The following is a 23,370-nucleotide window of genomic DNA, read 5'->3' on the forward strand; positions in this document are numbered from 1 at the left end:
AAATTCATGACTCGAGTCTGACTCGAGTCCAAGTCACATGACTCGAGTCCACACCTCTGGTACACAGTGCATTTAACCAATACGGTGAAGTATGGTCAAATAATCCACAGAACCTGTGCAGGGGGACCCTCATCCAGCAATGAATTGGCATGGCTGTACACGTGCAAGTGCAGCGCTTTCGTGATCACGTATAAGGCATGCGATGGGCTATTAATCAATATACTCATTTGGACATTGCAATTTTTTTTTAATGCAAACAAGCCATAACAGGAAAGAAGAAATTCATTATACGACTCAAAACTGTGATTTTAATTTCGCCTTTAAGCTTACATAGTCTGGCAAACGCCTAAAACCTCATATACACTTACAAGCAAATCTTAAACCAGCCGTGGGCTTAATGGTCACTGCGCCTCTCCCAGAATCTGGGCGTAGCTTGTATGTTCTTGTCAACGTACAGTGCTCAAGAGTAGACCCAGTACAAGACACTGTGGTGATAAACTCAGTTTTCCCTTCAGCAGGGAGATGCCAAAGCCTGATTGTGCATTTCACTGCCGTTTCTGTAACATTTCAGCACCATTTCCCCTTCGAAGCACATTTTTATACCACAAACAGGAAACACTGCATTTGCTACTGTAGGTTATAGATATTTCCCCCCGAAAAGCACTAGGTTTATAGACAGCGAAGATGGACTAGTGTCAGTTGAACAGGGACATTTTCTACTGACCTTGGTAAGGTTGTTACATAGTGCATAAACCAAACATGATAGGATTATTCTAGACTTGAAGTTTTCGTGACGGCAATGATCCATACTCTCGGTTCTTTCGGTAAAGTCACGTAGGTAGAAAAAATAAAATAAAACAAAACGACGTTTCGGGCGCTATACAAGCGTCCGTCATGCCTAGGGCATACTTCAGCAATTGTTTTCGCTGTGGTTGATGACGGGCGCTTGTGTTGCGCCCGAAACGTCGTTTTGTTTTATTTTATTTTCTCTACCTACGTGACTTTACCGAAAGAACCATGATAGGATTATTAGTTTAATGTTATTATACTCTTAGGCTTTTTCGGTAAAGTCACGTAGGTAAAAAATAATAGAAGTAATAATAGAAATAAAATAATAAATCACGACGTTTCGGAGGCAACACAAGTCTCCGTCATCAGGTGGAACCGTCACAGCTAAAATTACTGCATCAAGTGAGTAATTTTAGCTGTGACGGTCCCACCTGATGACGGAGACTTGTGTTGCCTCCGAAACGTCGTGATTTATTATTTTATTTCTATTATTTTCTATTTTTTTACCTACGTGACTTTACCGAAAAAGCCTAAGAGTATGAATCCTTGCAGTCACGAAAGCTTCAAATCTAGAATTAATGTTATTATAGATGGGAGTGATGTGATTGGGACCAACTAGAACTTATGGCTGACCTTATTAGTTTCTGGCCCATCAGCCCTGCTTTCACCAATTTATTAAACTCAATTTCAAATTGTATAAAGTAGTCCGATGACAGGGCATATGAACACATTAGATAGATAGATCGTTTATTGTCATTGTCACCAGTACAACGAAATTTAAAATGCTCACCAGTCAGGGCCTCATTCATAAATTTAAATTAAATAAAACAAGAAAATAAAGATAAAATTAAATGAAAGATAATCAATTTATACTATATATAAAAACAGCCCAAGTATACCCACATACCCACATAAGGTTACATTTTGTCATTGCACATCTCTATTTCACAGTCAATTGAAAATACTATTACTTAATAATTAATTAGCATTATTGAGTGTGGTGATCGCTGTAGGATAAAAGCTCTGTTTGAATCTGTTTGTCCTTGTTTTGACTGATCTGAATCGTCTGCCTGATGGCAACAGCTCAAACAGTGAGTGTCCAGGGTGACTGCAAAACCGGTTGTGTTTGACAGGATAAATGCACATTGATGATAAATACACATCGTAATGATGACATCGCAATACATTCAAATAATTACATTAAGCGCATGAATAAAAACAATTGCACAATGAAGTTATGAAAACCTTTATTAAACGATATTTCCATATATACATACAAGAATGAACACGTTAAGAAACAATGTACATTACACATGTGTAAATGTATATACTGTATATATTTATACACACATATACATATATACAGTATGTTTTATTTCTCTACGATGTGACTTAATGACAAAAATGCTTTCATGTTAACATTTCATAATTATTGTAAAACCAATAGATATTTGCAGGGCATGAAAGACAGCGAACTTCAACATACTAAAATACAGATAAGGTACAATTAAAACTGAATCAAAAATGGTTATGTTCATAAATTTTACATAAAGAACCAGACGCGCACACATACATTTTGCACAACACAAAGAACATTTAAAATAAACCGTAAGTGTACATGAACACATATCACACCTACCTGCATGCATTGTTAACAATGTTGGGGATAATTTAAACAGGTCATCAATTTACTATTTTATGTAGACAATACCGCATTAATAGGAGCTATGGTCACTTTTATACAACAGATACTTGGCACATACCATTACTTGGACAATATGCTTATATGATAAAAAATATGACTTAACTATTTGGAAAACTGTCTAGCAATTGGGGCAAGAGCACAATATGCTTGGGAAAAAAACCTGCTATCCATATGATGGCCAAGGCATTATAATTTGGGTTTTGCAGTTGGCACTAAGATTCTTCAGATGGTCACATTAAATTCATGCCGTCCCCTACTGTTATATTTAGAATTCGTTATATAAATGGTTCTTATCATCTTACACTGGCAACAGAATGAAAAGGGAAGTAACTTTGGTTGAGAACGATTGGAGCCGTTGCCCGTTCAAGGCAATGTCCACATGTCTGCCACAAAGTACGCAAAGCATATTTTCTTCCCAACAAAAAGTAAATATTACAGTTCATAATGTTCTACTCAACTATAACCAGCATCTCAATTATATATACATATTATACATATATCTCATTAAAAATACACACATTTGGTTGATGGTATGTTGATGCAGTTCACATGGGTGACTGGCTTCATATGTTTTATGGTATTATGAATGCACTATTACACTTGAAAGAGATTAGAAAGTACACAAGAGATCAGTAAGTCACTCTACAGTTTATCCATGTGAGGAGATCACGACACTATGTTCTGGCATGACATGGTGGGAACTCATGGAATGATTTGCATCACTGGATCTGCAAGTTAGCCAGTGAGGGTAGGTGAACTGCATTCTTGGGAGTGTCACGTTACAGGCCAGTGCCCACAAACAAGATAATGTTGCAGTAAAGACATCATGTGATTAGCTCCGACAACATTAGTGTACAGCAGCAGCAGACACTGGATTTGTGTAGCAAACTGGCGCAGCGAATCCACACCAATTGATGCGAAAATATTGTGCAGCCAGTGGCATGATATGTACATGTGATGTGGAAAACCTCTAATAGATAATAACGAATCATTTTTACGACAGAAATAATTGAGAAAGTCAAATATGCACCGAATGCTCTGCATTTCATCACCTTAATTTATACAGTGCATCTTTGGCAGTAAATAATATAATTTAACATACCACATTGCAATGGAAAATAACCTTAAAACGCAAAATGTTTTTTGTTGTAATATATATAATTCAATTATCACACGCATACATCTTTCACATTAGAGTTAGAATGAATTTAACTTAGAATTCCAGCCATGCAATTATAGCAAACACGATTTAGAGCAATGTGCTTATAAAACTGAAATACACGTCATGATCATTTGTGTTCAACTGAAGTCGTTGTACCGAGCTCAGAGATCAAAGTACTTGCACGTAAGACATTTACCAGCCTATGCACAAGCAATGCTGATTTAGGGTTGATTCTTTGTCTGATGTTCTTCTATAAGCTTTGTGAGTCTTTCAATCTCTTTACCAAGGGTCTGCATGTTTTCCTGAAAATAAACAACAAAGATAATGAGTCATTCAGTGTTTACCAGTAATCAGCTTGTGATGGATCGTTATACGGCCACAAATATATCGACAAAGACACAAGGAAGTGCACACTAGTAAAATTCTGGAACCAATAGGAATACCTATCATGCACTGTTGAAGCTGATTTTAGACAGTATAGGAAGAACATATATTGACATTTATTAAGTTACTTATTAACGTACGTTGTAGTAAATAATGAAAAAAAACATTTTAAATCTCACTTTTGAAGACTTAAACAAACTTAATATGATACATATGTCAGAGCACCTTCACGAACGATACACTCTTTTCTCTACTACCAACGCTGTACTTTGACAATGGTTTCTTTGCCGTTTGTAAGACAATTTTTTAATGGGATGAATAGGGTCATAAAAAAAATTCAACAATATGGAGACTTCTCGCAATGACAGTACGGCAGTTATTGGAGACTTTTACATTCCACGCATGGATACATTTGGCAAAAGCCATTAAGCTTAAACACTTTCAGCCAACATCCAAAGCCTTAATAGCCAGGCCTGCAGTGTGAAAATCTGAATGAAATGTGGCAGACCATCATCACCAAACAATGTCGACTCATCCAAATGAAAAAAAAAACAATTCAGATTTAACATCATTTCAGATTTCAAAAAATTGATGGACATTTCTCAACATAGCCAACAACATAATTTGCTCTTTTGTCCCTTCCATAGCACTGCAAACCACACATATCCGGGCAGGCTGACCTGGAGGGTACACAATGTATCGTATTTAATGGCATTATTAGAATATCATGTTTGTGAATAATATCTCTGAGAGTCTGGTAACCTGTGCTGCACAAAGTTCAAGGGAACAGCTACACAACAGTACGGATATGCAAGGAAAAGACCAATGACTCATGTCCTCGAAGGTCCAGTATGAATTGCTTGCATATTGCAAAGGCTAAAATTGAAACCTCACAGTAATCCAAAGCAAAATTTTTTCATGGGTTCAGGATATCAGTGGGGTCAACTGTGGCTCTTTTATGTTTTTAAATGTTACATTATAAAAATAACATTGCCATTGATGTGCAATCACTTCTGTATTTTTTAGTACGTAATTATAGGCATGCCAGGCTAGTATTGTGATTTTACAAAGAGTAGTAAGGTTATATTAATTTTTTACTTAAAACTTTCGTGACTGCAGGAATTCATATTCTAGGGTTCTTTCGGTAAAGTCACGTAGATAGGAAAAACAATGAAAATAAAGTGAATAAATAATACAAATATCACAACGTTTCAATCGCAACACAAGCAATCGTCAATTTTTTTTCATACATACGTGACTTTATCGAAAGAATCATAGAATAGGGCTATATTAATGTCCCCCTCATGATTCAATGAATTTTTGCCATTTAAGGTTGCGATATATGTACAGAATTAATAACTGTTTTACACTGTTGTGCATTTTGGCTGGAGGGGTCAAGCAAATGTATTGCATACCTCTGTTCATTTTAACGAATCCACTCTTACACGTACGATAACAGTGACTGTATCATGGGGGTAAGAATCTATTGTAATTAATAAATCGATGCACCGCGACACACCTATAATGTGTATATCAATATAGTAGATGCAAAAACAGTATCTGCAAAACCAATGTGCGATGCAAAAACAGTATCTACAAAACCAGTGTGATGCAAAAATTGTGAAATTCATTTGCACCAGCACTTGCTATGCATTTAAAGCAAAATGCTAATTTATGGCAGATATGTAAATTAAAAAATTGTACAATGAAGTATGCAAAAAAAATTCTAATTTAAATCCATGCTTACTTTTTAACACACCATGTTTCATTCTGCTATCCATAAAAAAAGAATGAATGCAACAATTTATATAAATTATCTGACAGGTGCAGATGCTCATTTTTAGGAGCTGAGCAGAGGCTGGCTATATTTAATTGAAAAAGGAAGTCATTTACAGAAGAGAATGTCATGCATGCATCTTGTTACGCGTTTCCTGCCGGTTAAATTTATTCACTGGCAGAGGCACCTACCAGACACCATAACCACCAGACAATTTGCTTGGGAACATTGCCAAAGTGTGTGCCAAAGTGTGTGCTAAAGTAGCAAAGTCATCAAAAGGTCCCCTGTATCCTTGTGCAGGCGCCCGATTTGAGTTTTATAATCATGGGGGTGACTGTGGGTTTATTCCCCACCAATTAAGAGTCACACAAGAAACGTGAATTATTGCAGCACGCAGCAAAATGACTTCTCGGCAAATGACTTGTGTGCTTTTTTTGACGTCAGCAGCTTTTATGCTGTTTACTCTTTTGTCAACGAGAGACGCCTTGGTTACTGTGAGGACAGGCAGTTTCCACTCACCATCAGAGCAATCTCTTTAAAGATCATGCTGTCGGCACACTAGTAATCTGCACAAATACTCGCAATACGGAGTAAAATTTCATGATAAATTTAACACAAAGCATGCACTGTTAAACTTCTAACATGTGCAAAATGGACAATAATTGTGGCATCACAATATATTTGCCCTCCACTCAAGGTAGTGAAGTCAATTAAAATGTTTTGCACATGACAACCTACAATTACCCATTCAAATCTTACCCCACAAAGGATAGTAACATCTCATCCTGTGTTCTTTGGAATCTAACACCTTTTGTTTTGAAAGAACTGTGGCTAAAGAAGAAAAAACTAAATCACAAATGCTGTAAAAAGAAAATTGGCGATGGAGGGATAACACTGCCTTTTGGTACGAATGAAGCATTATGAAAATAGGTATAGTGCAACCATCGATAATGATCAGCTTTCGTGCCTGTGTCTTGGGAATGTCCCTTTGACTTTGAACCACACTGAAACAAAAACCTTGTTTTTTTTAAAATAAAAAATCGAACACCATTACATTCCTAAATGCTAGCACTACAAATAAATCATGTTAATTAATTACACACATAATTACTACTCACCGAGTTGCTTAGTTGATAATCTTTATTGAAACAGCTTTCAATGAATAATGCACTGTTTTTGCGTGAGAACTTACAATGTTAGTTTCAGTGTGTGTACCACCCTGCTCGTCTGCTACTCTGCCTTCAATTCCATCCTCTGGCCGCCTGCATTTCGCTCGTCCGATTCTCTGTGATGTGAAACTCCGTGATGTGAAATGCAGCTCTCCCTGGGCCTCCTGCGTCTCCGCTGCAGGGATTCGTGGACCCACGATGACGTTGGTGGTGTACGCATGAGCAACTAGGTACACTGCCCCGCTAGCACCTGCTACGCAAGAGCGACGGCCAATGACGCGTCGCTATGGTGGCACATTCTAGCGTCACAATGGCCCAAGAGGTCCTTTACGGGCTTGTCCTTTCATGTCATAAAATGAGTTTTGGTTAAATGCTATTAAAATTCTCTGCTGCTCCAACTTTGCTGGACAAAATGTGCATGTAGTTACGTAATAGATCTCTGAATTATTTTCTTGGGAAAGTTATGATGTATTATGTTTTAATTTAAAACTATAAAAATGTATCTGTAAAATATAGTAACATATTAAGAAATGATTTGACATTGTTACATGCTATTTTTGATAAAAAATGCGGTACCTCAAAATATAATTAGTATATTATATTAATATAACTAAAGTTCACATTTAATGCAAAAAATATCTTTATTTTTCAAATACCTACTTAAGTCTCATCAGTTATATAAACTTGCGGGAAGTACTCGGCGTTATCAGGGGGAAAAATAGATTTCAAAACTTATCTTAAAACATAACATACATACACAAATACTTAGCTATTGTGAAAGCCTGGTGTTCTGTTTGTCTGTCCATTTGTCTGTCAACAAAATTATAAGAGGCTTGCAGAAGTCCAACAAGTTATAGAAAGTGGGGGGTGAATAGATATTCTTTGGGTCTTTCGGTAAAGCCACGTAGATAGAAAAATAATAATAAAATAAAACAAAGAATCACAATATCACGACTTGTCGATCGCAACACAAGCAATCGTCATCAGGTGAGAACTGCTGAAGCAGGAAAAAATACATGGCGGGAGCGCTGCTAGTATCTACCGATTCTGCAGTAGTATCTACCGACTCTACAGTAGTATCTACAGATTTTGTAGTAGTATCTTCCGACTCTATAGCAGTAAACTACAAACTTAACAGAGTGCCGTGGTGAGGCCTAGTCCCGTGCAGAGCCCCCGGCCTCGCCAAGATTTCCCAGTCGACCGAGGTGGCACCTTGGCAGGCTGGGGCTGGGCTGTTATACCGCCCCCCCCCACCACCTGCAGTACAGTAGCAGTAACTAGAAACTCTACAGTAGTATCTACCTACTCTATAGTCGTATATATCGACTCTATAACAGTACTAACTTCACAAAGTGTAGTGGTGAGGCCTAGTCCCGTGCAGAGCCCCCCGGCCTTGCCTCGATTGCCCAGCCGGCCGAGGTGGTACCTTGGCAGGCTGGGACTAGGACGCTACCCCCCCCCACCATCCCCCCCCGCCCGCTCTACAGTAGTTATCTACGGACTATAGTAGTAGAATCTACCAACTTTATAGTAGTAATAGTAACTGCACACATTGGGGTGGGGGGGGGGAGAAGAGGACATGACACGTGAAGAATTTACCTCATCGTTGTGTGTATTATTTTAGCATTTCTAACGCGAATAAGAATTCCCTCCCCCCCCCACCCCCCACTGATTGCGTGTGTGCGTTTCTAGGGCAACCACCGGTCAGCTTTATCGCGCATGCGCAGATGCGTGCTTTGGTGCGTGCTCAACGTAGTAATATAATAAATAGTACTAAATTGTTAATTTAACTACTGTAAAGTTGACGGATGTGAAACACGAATAGCGCAGGCTCACCACGGGGCTTGTCGCGTGGTATCTGGGTACTTTTTTGAAACATAAACCCCATGGTTTGCGAGTTAAAACCGTCGCAAGTTGTGTCCACACACACACACAGATAGACAGACAGACAGACAGAAAATGCCTTTTATAAGATGATGAAATAATGAAAATAATTTGGATCCCTTGTCAATCCACTTTTGGATGTCTCTTCATGTCCTGCCAGTCATTTGGGTCTGTTTGACCATACTTCACCACGCTGGTGGGGAGGGGCCCAGGACTAGTTTAGACATCACTAGTCTCTGATGTTAGCCGTAGTTAGAAAAACAACTCAGCCGATTAGCTGGGATCATGGTGCAGTGCACAAATTACTATACCATGATTGCACTACTGCTCCCTCCACTTGAAGCATATTTTAAAATAGTACCATGACCTGCATGGGAGAATGCTTCTGATGAAATGTGTTTCATGTTACACGATAAAAGCTCAAATATAGATCCCCAAAATAGCTCTCAAATAACACACTCTTCACTTTGTAAGTCACAGGTTCAAAATGCTGCAAAAAACCTTCACTATGCAAGGGAACCGATTTTTTTTTTATAAAGGCCATGGCTTGAGGATGTCTATGCCAGATACCTTGAGGGTGATGTTCTTGAGGACTGTGTCCTCGAGCACTGCTTGCAGCTTGTGGTTGATCTGCAGAGACAGCTCCAGTGTCATGGTGCTGTCGGCCGGCTGTGACGAAAACACTGACGCCATGATGCCCCCCTTGCGCGAAAGCTGTGCTTTGCTCATGTCCGAAGCTTCAGAGGACAGGGCCCCCGACTCCTCGCGCATTATGTAACTGTGTATGATCCTGAAACGGAGAACAACATCAACTGTGTGCTAAGCACATACACCTCTAATAATGTAATGGAGTTAATCGAACAAAGTGATTATATTTCAAGTAACCTTGATATGGAAAGTTTGGTGGTTGGCTCGCATAAAATGCTTTGTAATCGACTGAAAGGTCAAGCAAAATTTATCGCAATGTGGGTGTTTGTTCTTTGAATAATATAGGCAGGGAGAAATTTAATAGCATTTCGTTCTTATATTGTGAGCACAAAAAATCATACTTTACATACACTATTAAAATTTGTAATAATATACTGTGAAAGATAAAAAAAAACACAAACTCCATTGACTACAGACACAAAATAAATTCAGGTGCTGGAAATCGAATTCACTTTTCAAAAGATATTTTAAACTATTACTTCAAACTAGCCTTGTGAATGCTGCATTTATTACAAAGTAATAAAACTGACATTTGAAAGGAAGTGAAAAGTTATTAGAATGATAAGGGCATTCATAAAAAGTATAGTTTTTACATGTTTAAGGCAAATTACATAAAATTATCAAAATATCCAACAAATTTGTAATCTGGTCAATGTAAAGAAATACATGGAATTAGTTTATATCACTTCACCACACTGGTAAGGAACTATATTTCACCATGCTGGTGAGTGCGGTTTGATAAAGGCAGGGAGCATAGCACATCACATGTTAAATGCAATGTTTTTACTTGCGACTCACAAATGCTTGGAAACGATAAAACCAAACAGATTAAACTCAAGGTGGACACCATTGGAACCTCCTTTGCCAGTAGCAAAATATGATAATTGTTTTTTTATCTTCTTGGTTCTTTCGGTAAAGTCACGTAGAGGGAAGTAATAAAATAATAAAAATAAAACATAATAAAATAATTCTGACGATGTTTGGGCCACAACGCAAGCAGCCGTCCTCAGGTGGAGAACAGGTCCGTCAAGTAGACAGAGTCTGTCTACTACTTCCCTTCTACGTGACTTTACCGAAAGAACCAAGAAGATGAATCCCTGCAGTCACGAAAGCTTTAAATCGAAATGTTTTTTTACCCTTTTATCTGGCAACAAAACTGACACTTTTTTTTACAAGGAGTCATGTTTGCATTAACCACAATACCTGCGGTCGGAATGCAAACAAAAAACCCAACTCTGATAATGTATGCACTGTCCTTGAAATTGATTGGTCCACACCCAAGACAGCTTTTCTTAGAGCCTCGTCTCACATGGTGACGCCCTTTGGCGTCATCTGGTCCAACACCATGTGAGACGAGGCTCTAAGAAAAGCTGTCTTGGGTGTGGACCAATCAATTTCAAGGACAGTGCATACATGATCAGAGTTGTGTTTTTTTTTGCATTCCGACCGCAGGTATTGTGGTTAATGCAAACATGACTCCTTGTAAAAAAGTTGTCAGTTTTGTTGCCAGATAAAAGGGTAAAAAAACAATTATCAAGGTGGACACTTATGAAATACAACGTCCACACAAACCTCTATCTTTAAACATCACAATTGGCTTCGATTAGTTACATTTTTGCACCGAAATCAAGCCACTCACTTGGTCTTCCTGCGCAGCTCTTCGAGGAGTTGTTGATTGTGATCTTCCAGGAATTCCACTTTCTCGTTCTTCTTGGCTAAAGTCTTCTGCAGGCGTACGATGCGCTCTATGAGCACGCTCTTGTCCACCTCTGGAAAGCTGTCGGCTGTGCCGGGGCTGGAGCCCGCCGCCTCCGAAAAGCCCTCGTCGCGACTGCCACCTGCGCGCACGTTCAGCGAGCCTGACGGGGAGACGAGATGAGGGAGATAAACTGAAACTAAATTATTTTTATTTTTACCAGGTAAGTCCCACGGAGCTATATAGCTCCTTTTGAGAAGCGACCTGGCCACAAATTATAGTAGCTTACAAATGTGGAAATTTATAGCAGCCAAATACTATAAATGCATGCGGATTCAAAATGTTGAGGGAAAAACCGGAGGACGTGGAGAAAAATCCACATGACCACGGGTAGGTAGACATGCAAACTCCAAATATACAGGTATCACGGTCGGGATCGAACCCCGGACCTCCTGCATATCTGGCAAGGGAGTTAACATCATGCCATCGAAATGAAGAGATCCTTGCAAAGATCCAGCAGTCGCAAACTGTGATGCATGGATTGTGGGGGTTGTTTTACCATACTTCACCACACTGCTGAGTGCAGGTTGGTTAAGGCTGGTAGCATAAATGGTCGAGCATAATACCAGTACGAATGGATTTTTCTTCACCGCCCAATGCTGTCCACAGCATAGCCACAAAGCCTGCAACACCTGTTTTATACATGGTGGTAGCCCATAACAGCACTGTCCAGTCCAGGGCTCAAAAGTCCTGCTTTGCTTCCGAGATCGGGCACATTCTGGGTGATATGGTCCAAGGAAATCACAACATAACCTTGTTAAAATAATTCAGTCAGTCATGTTGTAACACAAACTCTACAGCCATGCATGTCCCGGTTGGGAACTTGAGGGACACACACATTCACAACCGAGTGATATAACTCACCAGAAGAGCTAGAGCGGCTTCCCATGCCTCCAGATTCCCTGCCTTCTTGAGTAGTTTCGAGCTGCTCCAGTTTTCTACGAGCTGAAAAACACAGCATGTGTAAATTAAAGACCAAGTAATTTTTGTTATTGCGCTGTGCTTCCGTTAAGAAAACTGTCTGCAAGTTTATATTCCAGTTCAAAAAAAATTGCAGCATGATCTCTTTAAAGTTCAAAGCTTATTGTAAACCATTATTTACCTTTGTTATTACTGCAGTTTTACAGCTGAAATATATAAAGATGCCCGAACATGCTTTATCATATTTCAATGTCATATCACATGTCATCAATGCCAAGGTAGGAAAAATAAGAATTTGTTCCAGTTACATTAAAGCTTTCAAGAAGCCGTAATAAGAGGTTTTATTTGCCTCGTAACTTACTCAAACAGACCATGAACTTTAATTAATAGAACCTTTGTTTCACAATGGACAATATCAATCACGCTCCCGTCATGTTATAATGCATAGCCAAAATCATGCATTACAAACCATACATGAAGGTCTCTTCACCTACTGTAGTATAATGGATTCAATCGGACAGAGGAAAAAATAATTATACTGAGGGCCATATATGCACAAACCAAGATCCGATCATAATAAAGGTTTTTGGGTTAGATCGCGTTATTTATAAATGTGTCGCAACCCTCCACCACCCGACACGGCCAAACAGAAAAAAATGTGTCACGTTGACAAAAGATAAATAGTTGACTACTTTAGCCCACCAGGGTGTGTTGAAGAGTGGATACACAACATTTACAATTTGAGTAGTACGACGTTTCGCTGGAATATACATCCAGCATCTTCGGGCGATTTGCCGGAATAGTGAAGCCATCCACCTGCTTCCGGTCTTAAATAGTGCAGGATGACGTCATCATTGTTGAACCCCTTCAGGATTCGAGATCAGAGGCGGAGGTGTATATCGGATCAATTGCTTATGCGGCAAGTGTTATATTGGACAGACGGGACGTAACATTTGCGCAAGACCAAAAGAACATCAAAGGAACATTAAATTCTCCCAAACAGAGCTGTCAGCAGTGGCAAAGCATGCTTGCTAACAAGGACATTCAATTGATTTTGATAACGTTGAAGTGTTATGCAGAACTATTTATTATTGGCCAGGATTAGTTGAGAATCAATTGAAGTTGAGAAGAATTCAAATAATTTCAATCGCTGTGATAGCTATACTCAGCGAAGCCTGGAAGCGTATTATTAAGTAATAGACAACACATTTTTTTACAGGTGAGTCACATGATAAGTGGCTGATTACCGATCTATTACATAATTGCATACGCCCCCATCTCCGCCTGTGATCTAGAAACGTGATGGGGTTCAACAATGATGACGTCATCCTGCACTATTTAAGACCGGAAGCAGGTGGATGGCTTCACTATTCTGGCAAATCGCCCGAAGATGCTGGATGTAATGTCCAACGAATCGTCACGGTTACTCAAATTGTAAATGTTGTGGATCCACTCTGCAACACATCGGTGGGCTAAAGTAGTGAACTATTTGTCTTTTGTTAACGTGACACATTTTTTACTGATTAACCATGGGGGTGGTGGAGAGTTGCGACACATTTATAAATAATGTGATCTAACCCAAAAACCTTTATTATGAATAATATTAGTCATGAATGCCTACGTATTAAAGATCATATCAGTTGCCTTAAATCTTTAAGAAACCACCAAGGTTGTTATGTACATTCAGGAAAATGAATGACATACCAAATGACAAATGGTGGCAAAATAAAGAAATTAAAGTAATGCTTTCATGGTTTTAGTTTTTGGTAGTAACGGCCAGTATGTAAATGACACGTAATGTATGCCATTTTTTACATTTGTAGTTTGTATCCAAATTACACACATCAACGTAATTGGTAATTTGTACCTAAATGAGAGTAGACGTGGATAATTGGTAACGTGTATAAACATTACTATACGGCAGTAATTGGAAGGTATTTTGCTCATCATTGCGAGTTGGAAGCATCTGGGCTCCCTCACCGTGCATCAGCTGCTTGCTCATATCCTTGGTGTTGGCAGCGTGCTTTCGCTTCTGGGTGGCCAGCTCATCCCTCAGCTCATCCGCCTGTGTACGGAGCAGTGCTAGCTGACGGGTCGCCTCTGTGAGCTCTGCACCCAGGCGGCGCTGTTCCTCCTCCAGCTGCTTCTTCACCACCCCCAACTCTTCAGCCTAGAAGCCGACAACACCACTTGCGAATTATCATCCGTTTGTCAATCCACTGCTGGACAAAGGCCTCCCCCCCCCATGCCATATCGGTCATAAGGGGTTGTTTTGTCCATACTGCACCATGCTGGTCAGTACTGGTTGGTGAAGGGAAGGAGGCGAGAGCTTCAGATATCACCGCTGATGTTAGTCATGGCAGGTGATCGTACCAAGGTCAAGTTTAATCGAGCAGTATGCTTTCCATTGTGCCACTGCTCTACCCACTATGGTCATCATTAATTAACGATAATGAGTGTGTCAAGGTTCTTCCCCTTTGTTTTTTGTTCATTCACTCAAATTTCATTTTTATTAACATGTGCGATTTGTGGCATACAAACTCTGACAAAACCATAAGCTTTGAATGTTTTAACTTTATATTCATTTTTTTGAATAAAATTTAAAATTGGGAAAGAATGATTGATGTTTTAGACAATGTTTCATTCATGTTTTATGAATGAAACATTGTCCACAGTTTTAAAGTTTCCTTTTACATTTAGGCTACAAGCATAAAATTCAACAATTGCTGTTAAGTGTACATCATTCTCACAAATGAGCAACCTGTTCTGATTATATTCAGTGAATTGGTTGAATTATATATTGCAGCCATGTCATTACTGTCAAATCTGCTACAAACCAATTTCATGGAAAGAACTCAACTCAAATATTAATAAACCCTCTTTCAAAAAGACACCGACGTGGAATTTAATTAAATATACAATGCATACCTTTTAAATTTATTTTATAAAAAAGATAGTTTTCTGCAATTAGTTGTACACTAATCCAATGCAAAGAACACTATATATATCCAGTTAACTTTTGATTATACATAGGCAAATTACCCAGGTTGCAGATTAATTGTGCTGGCAGAAAAGAAATAAAATATATTTTCACAGCCCACATGACCATAAAATGTAAAAAAATAAAAAGTTTGCCACAAAAAGCAATGCAAATGGACATCTTCACCCCCATTCTACGCAAGTAAACAATACAGTTTTTTAATAGCTCGATTCACATATGCTTTGCGTTGTTTGTATTTTACTGGGGCCACCCATGCCCATTTTCCCAGATAATTGAGAGTCGAGAGCCATGGTTATCATCAGCAGCCATGAGGATAGAGGCCTCCCCAAGTCGCTGCTGTGCTTCATGGTGGCAGGATGCAACAATTCACCCAACACCTCAATGTAAACTTTATTTTATTTTAGATCCCAACATTCACTTTGCATTGTACGGTTCACCCACCAGTGCTTCCTTGGCCTGGCCCTGCGTTTGCAGTTCCTGCATCAGCTTGCGCTCGCAGGCCTCCAGTCGATCCACACTTGCTTGCAGGCCGTTGCTGTCGGACTGTAGCTGTGCGTTTTTGCTGGCGAGTCGCTCGGCAAAGGCCAGCAGCTCGGCCTCGCGCTCACGGCTACCGGCGATGTCCACCCGCAGGTCGGCCACAAGGCAGTTCAGGCCCGCCAACTCCTCGCGAAGAACTGCCTGCTCCTGTTCATCGCTGCAACGCAAAGATAATGCCAGGAATGCCGGTTTCATTGTTATAAGCGCTGCTGTTGTCGGCACATAGTGTGGATTTCTGGGCTTAAGAACGTGACTGTTCAACGAAGGGGTATTTTGGAAACACTTGAATAATAAAGCTTTGAGAATAAAACAATGTCACGCTTTATTAAACTACAGAACGATACTGAATGATGTGATATGTATCGCATGTACATAGGGCTCCAGGATTTTGGGATTAACTGATGAACACTGATAAAACACCCCTCCTCCCCCACCAGCACCATTATTTAAACAATATATAGGTGTTCATCAACTCAGCATTGAAAAAACTACAGAACGGGTTAACCAATTCATGTTGGAAAATTGATTTATAGTAATTGGTTACAAATGTATGTTTAACATTAATTTACCAAGACAATGTCCAAAAATTAGATTGTACCATGAACAGAGCAAGCTGGAGACCTATATAATCAGAAAATGGAAATTTTGTTAGCTGGTATTAAAATGTAAAAGTATAAGAAAAATATTAAACTAACATGACACTACAAAGTGTATAAAAATCGAAATCACTGCAAAAATTCCATCTTTGGGTATTTATAAAAAAACTAAAAAAATACGAGAAAGCCTAAAGCTGACATTAACACATACCATGAATGTGACAGTATTAAGTCTTATTTCTCAAGCAAAGCAGCACCAAAATTAATACAAGCAGTATTTATCACAAGGAATTTCAAGTGAAATCACATGTAATATCCCAAAGTGCAAAGACAAATTACATAGCAAAGTCAATGGAATATAGCACACAAGGAATACATTTAATACAATAAATGCACCCAAAATCTTGTCTCCACTGAGTGCAGGATAATGATAATGGTATTAGCTTAGAAAACAAGGCTCTTCATACAATTATTGTATGCTTAATAACAGTCATGAATATAAAGGAGCCTTGACTATATTAAGCCAGGCATCGAGCCAGAACCGGGTTACTTGGGTGCATAAGCATGGCTTTTATTAAGGGAAGGTTCGTAAGCGATGAGGCAAAATCCCAACCTGCATGCCAAGTCAGGTACTGTGACAGCCTTTAATCCCACTTGAATAAATTGAGGATTATTCATATTGTTCCCACAATTGGAAAGTTTACAATCCTTTAAGCAGTAATTTTACATTTAAATAAGCATTCTGGCTGGACTGCCGGCTGATCTTTGGAAGCCATGTATGCAAGCGAAGGGGATTTTAAAGAAAGTGCTTTCAAAAGAGGTCAATATTCCACACAAACGATATAAGAAGTGAGGACAGGCACAATGGTTTGAATATTCAACCGATACAGCCAAACTTTCCAGAATCTTATTGGAAGCAAGAAATACGTATTTACTTCATGTATACAGGTTAATTAAATCTACCTTACAACTTAATACAATGCACTGTACAGCAGAAGCATGTATATAATGTAGGTTCCCTCCCTATGAAATATTTACCACAAACAATCTTAATTTTCTTGAACAAAAATATATACACATATTATAATCTGCAATAACATTATAAAACTTGGACACACTGATTATTTAGCTCCAGTTGAATATGTTGCATAGATATTTTACGTATTTCAAATGGCCAAAATACCTTACTCAGCGCAACGATTCCTGCTCTTGCTTAAATCGGCCTATAAAGCATAAACTCCATTTAATGAAAGCCACATGTGTGTTCTCTGCTGCCTGATTTAGGGAAATGGTAAAAACAAAACTTTACATCCCAATAATTAGGAAAACGAATTAAGAGAAATGTTTTGAAATGGACTAACTACTCTGAATTACCCTTCTCTGTGAATAAGCCTCTAATGAGCAATTATATCAGGAATCATTAGACAGTCTAACTATCACAATGAAGGCACTTATAAACGACCAGAAATGGGTTTATTACACCTTACATCTTCCACTTATATTACAGCCAATGAGAAATCGATGTAATTGGTGTCATATTCTGATTAATTAACAATATAGCGTTTTTTGGAGGATTTGTCAAGCTCTAAAGAGTTAACAAAAATGTATCAAAGAACACCTTTTTTCCTCTTGAAGTCAAAATGTATGCATTATTACAGTATATTATGTGCTCCTACACTGATGTATTGACAGTCAATAATTGCTTCATATCTACAGTATTGATAAAAAAGCGCATTTAAAAAAATAACTCTGCAAAATTATCCTTAATATGGTCAATTATATAAATGTTCCCAAAACGGCCCAGTAATAGTGCCCCTTTCCTTTGTTAAAGTAACCCAACAAAGAGTGATGATGTATCTCAGAATGCTGGCTATCACAACATTTGAAGCAGGTTGTATATTTACTCCCAAGTATTGCCGTAAGCATGGATGATCGTACGAGCCACCCAGATGGGATTACACAAGGTGCAATAAGACACACTTCACATCTGTTGCCCGAAAGCTCAGGTGTTAAGTCAACAAAGCCTCAAAGTAATCCATTCCTTAGCAAAATAAACCGATCGCGTTCTGCAATATGAGCAATTGCTCATGTTGCAATGGGGCAGGATTTTTATGACATTTTCTGGTACACATTTACAAATCTAAAAAAAGACATGCAGCCAACTATGATGGAATACAAATCATGGTATTCTGTATCAATATTTTTTTAAATATTTGTTGAGTTGTACACTTTTGAAAACGGATCATTAATTGGTCACTTTATCTGAGAACTAAATTTTATAATTAGATTAATTGGAATTGCACAAGACATTGTGAATTACTGAAAGTACATGATTATGAAAATACATAAACTATTATTCTTTGCAATGCAAAAAAAACCTTCAACCATAATGCAAGGTTTATAACCATAATGTAATGATATTCAGCATAACCTCGGATTGCGACTAACTTGGTCTGCGAGTGTTTTGCAAGACGAGCAAAATTTTTAAATAAATATTAATTTGATAAACGAGCGAGGTCTTGCAATACGAGTAGTACGTATAAAGCTTTGTCTGCCGAGTGTCACGTGATCACAACCGATATACAAGTGCTTTGATATACGAGTGCTTTGGATTACAAACACGTTTCCGGACCGAATTATGCTCGCAATCAAAGGTTTTATTGTATAGCCAAAATGCAATATTTTGCAAACCCTACACCTGAAGCGGTCCACTCGTACTGCTTAATCAAGGCCATTTCGATTGAAGTGTACTAAAAGGATATTCGAGCATTAATGTGTTCATGAGATGAACCCGAGCTAAGCAGCCTTTGTGCATGTGCGTGCCAGTAAGTCAATCATCACATGAGAACACCACCTATACCTTTCTATCTGCTCTTGGAGGCGGTCAGCTGCGCGCACACCCTCCTGCAGCTCCAGGATCTCTGCCTTCTGCCGGTTGATGATCTCCCGGTACTTGGCCAACTCCTCCTCGGTGCGTATCCTCTCCTCCTCAAGACACTTCACCTGTACAGCGCACAGCACAGTCGTGTGCAATGAAGCAGCGGCAGGGCTTGATTTCTCACAAAATATTTTTGGGGTCACTGGTAGACTGGATTGGGTATGTATGCACATGACCAGTAGCTATGGCCACAGAAAGAGATATACCAAGTGTGGTGTGCAGAAAATATTTTTCGGCTTTCCGACCCAGACAGGACCGGTTGACATTAGGCCCTGTGCATTTAGTGCTCACAATAAAAAAATGTATACCAATAGTATTCCAAATGTGCTACTGGTGTCATGTATTGAGATGAATTATCCATTTAGCACTCTTTCAGAATAGTGCAGCACTCCATATTTTAAAACAGCCTGCAGTAGGAAACGTCATAAAACTACTTCTAAGCGCTCTTCAAGTGACATCTTTAATCCGCAAGAGATGGCACTGTAATTTTCCACACGTCTTGCACAGACAAATGTTTGCCACATGGCAGTCAAACAGACATTTTACATTCTCAGAGGTAACATTTTGAAAAGGTAAGTGAAACACAAAATAAAAAAAAATATTCACAGCAGTCAGTGAGACCATCAACTTACCATAATCAAGAATTGGGCTGGAATCAAGGGTGGCTACCCAGATTCAAACCCAGGGTCAGTGTCAAATTTCTTCTGCTAACCGTTTAAATATAATCAACATTCTTTAGATTTTATACAAACGACAGATGAAATAATTTCAGGAGTTACTTAACTCTTTCTAAAGCACTACCAAAGGCCATAAGGTAAAAAAAATGTATTTCACTGAATGATCAGTTACATTTGGAGGTGCAATTCTTAATCAACTAAAGATCAGAGCAATGTTTTAATGCCCAATCCATTTTGATGAAGCCAATAATTTTAGGATAACCATCACAAGCTCTACCTCTAGGCTGTATTTATTCTCTACTTTTAAAGTAAACCAATGAAGATAAATTGGGTGAATAAGTAACCAGGAATAGGTATTTACATTCAAAAATATTAACTATCAAAACTTATCAACTATGCTGGTAAACAACTCATTAATTTCGTATTTTACTTTTAAAACAAACATGTTCCAATTCTACACAGCAGAGCCATTTTTTTTTACTGCTGCATGGAACTGACAGAAAAGACGTTTGTGTTTCTATAATATGAGAATTTCAAATAAAAAACACAAGAATGAAATGTACTGGCAAACAGAATTTAAACAAAATTAATACGCATTATACATGTTTTTATCACGTTATTAGAATCATCACTGTTGTTAGGAGCCAAATATATCTATATACGACAGCATAAATTTACAGCTGCGATCAAATTCAGTACAATAGAATGTGCAATATTGAAGCCAATCATATTTGAACAATGAATTGTAAAAGTTGTCAAAGGAACCCCAAATGCGATATCTTTTCAAACTAAAGAACAGCAGCAATACAAACTTGTGTCGCTACGAACAATGTGCTCAATCAAGTACTGTACCATGACCATTGCACCCAGCACAGCTGATTTAATATCTTTCCTGCTTCCCTACTCCCATCACTGCCATTTACAGATCAGCAACTCCAAGCCCATTTGCCCAAGAAAGCGTGAAACACTGATGATGACCTAGTTTTTGGGTTACACTGCCGATATATTTCCTGGCCTTCCACGGGTCATTACTCTTAGTCGTGATATGGCAAGCTGTTTCGAATTACAACATGTAGCCTTTACCTTTGGCTATAAAGGACTCGCTTTATATTATTCAACCAAAGCAAATAAAGGTATATTTGAGAGAATGTTTCCATGTGTAAGAGACACAGTCAACTTGAGTACTCTTTTCACACATAAATCAATACTAATATAAGATGGAGGCCATTTATAATCAATAGAGTACCATACCCGACTTGATTCCTTTCATATATATCAACATTTAATCTTCATTTGCTGCCAACAATAATTTACATATGTTAGTCCTTTATTATACAATACTTAACACCTTATACGAAAATATTCTGCAGTATTTTAAGAAGATTTCTTACACATTTATAAGTCGGAGTTAAAATGTTTCATCATTGCACATGATGCCTGAAAATAAGCAAATGTGCAACTATAAAGGGCTTACAGGTGCATGAGCCATGATACATTTTGTAACAATTATCATATGCTTTGGTAACAGTGTACTTGAATGTCTTGGCTGTGGCATTGATAACCAAGCACAAATTAATTGCAGTCATGTTCTCTGAAAATGAAATTCAGTCTATAAATATGAAACTTACAGCTGTATTAAAATGTTTCTCATCAGCAGGTGTCACTGCAAAATTCCCTTAACAAGAAAAGACAAAAAACACCAAATAGGGCGATGGGGGTTGAGGTGTAGCCCCCAACGGTCCCTTCCGAAGTCACAGAGTCAGTGATGCAAGTCAAAAGTGGGCAATGACACTATAATAAGACTCCACAATTTCCCCACCCTAACAACTCACCCATGCCCCACTCATTGGCTTCTCTACAATATTTTTTGTCTGATCCGCACAGCCCCAAATGGGAAGCCAAGCGACACCCAAAAGAAGCCACAAAAGACACCGATATTCCCACCTTTGTCCTCAGGGTTCGCAGCTCATCCATGCCTTCTTTAAAGTTCCTTTTGAGGTGCTCAAGCTCCTTGATCTTAGCCCCATGGATCTGAATTTTCACAGGAGTGAACACATGCAGAAATGTCAGTCAACGATAATTATTGATAGAAACAATTATTTTAAACTCTAATTTCCAAAGGAGAGCTAATAAGATGGATATTTCAACTTTCAACTGTGCTTAAGGAATGCGAACACCAATTTATATGGTTCGTGCAAAGTGTATAGCATCTAATTTATCGTCACCCAAAATGGGAAACACCTTAAGAGTTCAGGGTATGTTTTTTATTCCAATAGATTATGCAACCATGTGCTACAAGAAATGTGGAAGGAATGTGAACCAATAACTCACCAATGCAAATGATCACAGCCACTGTTGTTCTTAAACTCCCCCCCGCCCCACCTAGGTATTGTATTACAAATGGGCAGTTGGCAGTTGGGAAACTAAAAGGGTGGGTGGAAAGGGTTAAATGTCCCCTTGGACTAGAATACAGTCGACTCTCGATTATTCCATGTAATGGCGGGAGGGGGGGGGTCCCGGTGGTTTGGGCAAATAAAAAACACGAATAATGAAAAACATATGCAACTTAAGCGACAAATACATATGCAATTGCTTCCCTGTGTAGAATGGGCGTGAAGACGGAGAACGTGTCATCTATTTTCATTGTTTCTTAAACAGGTTTACCTGCCATGCGTTTGACGTCACGTGTGTGCTGCCTCACTGACTGTCAACGAGTGAGAAGCAGCGCACAAATATATTTATGTTTTTGCCTCAAGATTTGTTAATCCACAACCCTGAAAATCTGTCCATAGATCATGCCGAGTTAACCGTTTCGCGTTGCGGGATGTCTGCAAGTTGCAGGGTGGGTCCCGTTCACCAGCAAATCTCAGAAAGCGCAGGTGGTTAGCGTTAATTTAGAGAGGAAAAGCACCCTTATTTTTAAAAACATTGGACTCGCCACCAAGAACTGTAGAGACACGACCGCACTCTTATGATAGCTGGCACCAAACTGTGCCACACACCCTTTCACGTTGGCTTTGTGGGGGCCTCGTTACGTCATCAGAATGGGTTAAATTGTTCGGTTCAGTGGTAGAGGAAGGACCGGTTCACACACCTCCATGTAGTCGTTCTGCTCCTCTCTCCTCTTCCGCAGCTCGCCCTCCGTCACACGCAGACGCACGTCCAGCTCGTTGGACTTGATCTCCTCCGACTCCTGCCAAAGTGAGCCATGGACAAATACTCAGGGTGGTTATATGCTTGATGTCGTTTTATAAAAAAAAAAGTTCTAAAAGCATGTCAGTGAAAGATAATGTAAAAAGCTTCAGGTACCACATTCCTAAATGCAAAAAAGTAAATTTCAACGATGCAAAGTCATCACAATTT

At 38.8% G+C, this 23,370-nt stretch overlaps 1 protein-coding gene across 2 annotated transcripts in view; it reads right to left on the reverse strand.

Annotated features, from left to right (window-relative positions):
• Positions 1–2,993: 2,993 nt before the first annotated feature.
• CCDC186 (coiled-coil domain containing 186) overlaps positions 2,994–23,370 on the reverse strand; it is a 30,931-nt gene continuing 10,554 nt past the window's right edge. Inside the window, exons 8-16 of one of the 2 annotated variants that reach the window (XM_078599360.1) lie at positions 23,102–23,200; positions 21,952–22,038; positions 19,253–19,395; positions 15,698–15,953; positions 14,236–14,425; positions 12,199–12,279; positions 11,218–11,437; positions 9,441–9,660; positions 2,994–3,958 (exon numbers count right to left, since the gene is read on the reverse strand). In XM_078599360.1, the coding sequence (XP_078455486.1) occupies positions 3,878–3,958; positions 9,441–9,660; positions 11,218–11,437; positions 12,199–12,279; positions 14,236–14,425; positions 15,698–15,953; positions 19,253–19,395; positions 21,952–22,038; positions 23,102–23,200 (1,377 nt within the window). In that variant the 3' untranslated portion in view covers positions 2,994–3,877. Of the gene's footprint in view, positions 3,959–9,440; positions 9,661–11,217; positions 11,468–12,198; positions 12,280–14,235; positions 14,426–15,697; positions 15,954–19,252; positions 19,396–21,951; positions 22,039–23,101; positions 23,201–23,370 lie in introns of both variants that reach the window. The other variant, XM_078599359.1, reaches the window with a different exon arrangement.

The sequence above is a fragment of the Lampetra planeri genome, chromosome 12, assembly GCF_965212315.1.
Source record: "Lampetra planeri chromosome 12, kcLamPlan1.2.h2, whole genome shotgun sequence".
Classification (NCBI taxonomy): domain Eukaryota; kingdom Metazoa; phylum Chordata; class Hyperoartia; order Petromyzontiformes; family Petromyzontidae; genus Lampetra; species Lampetra planeri.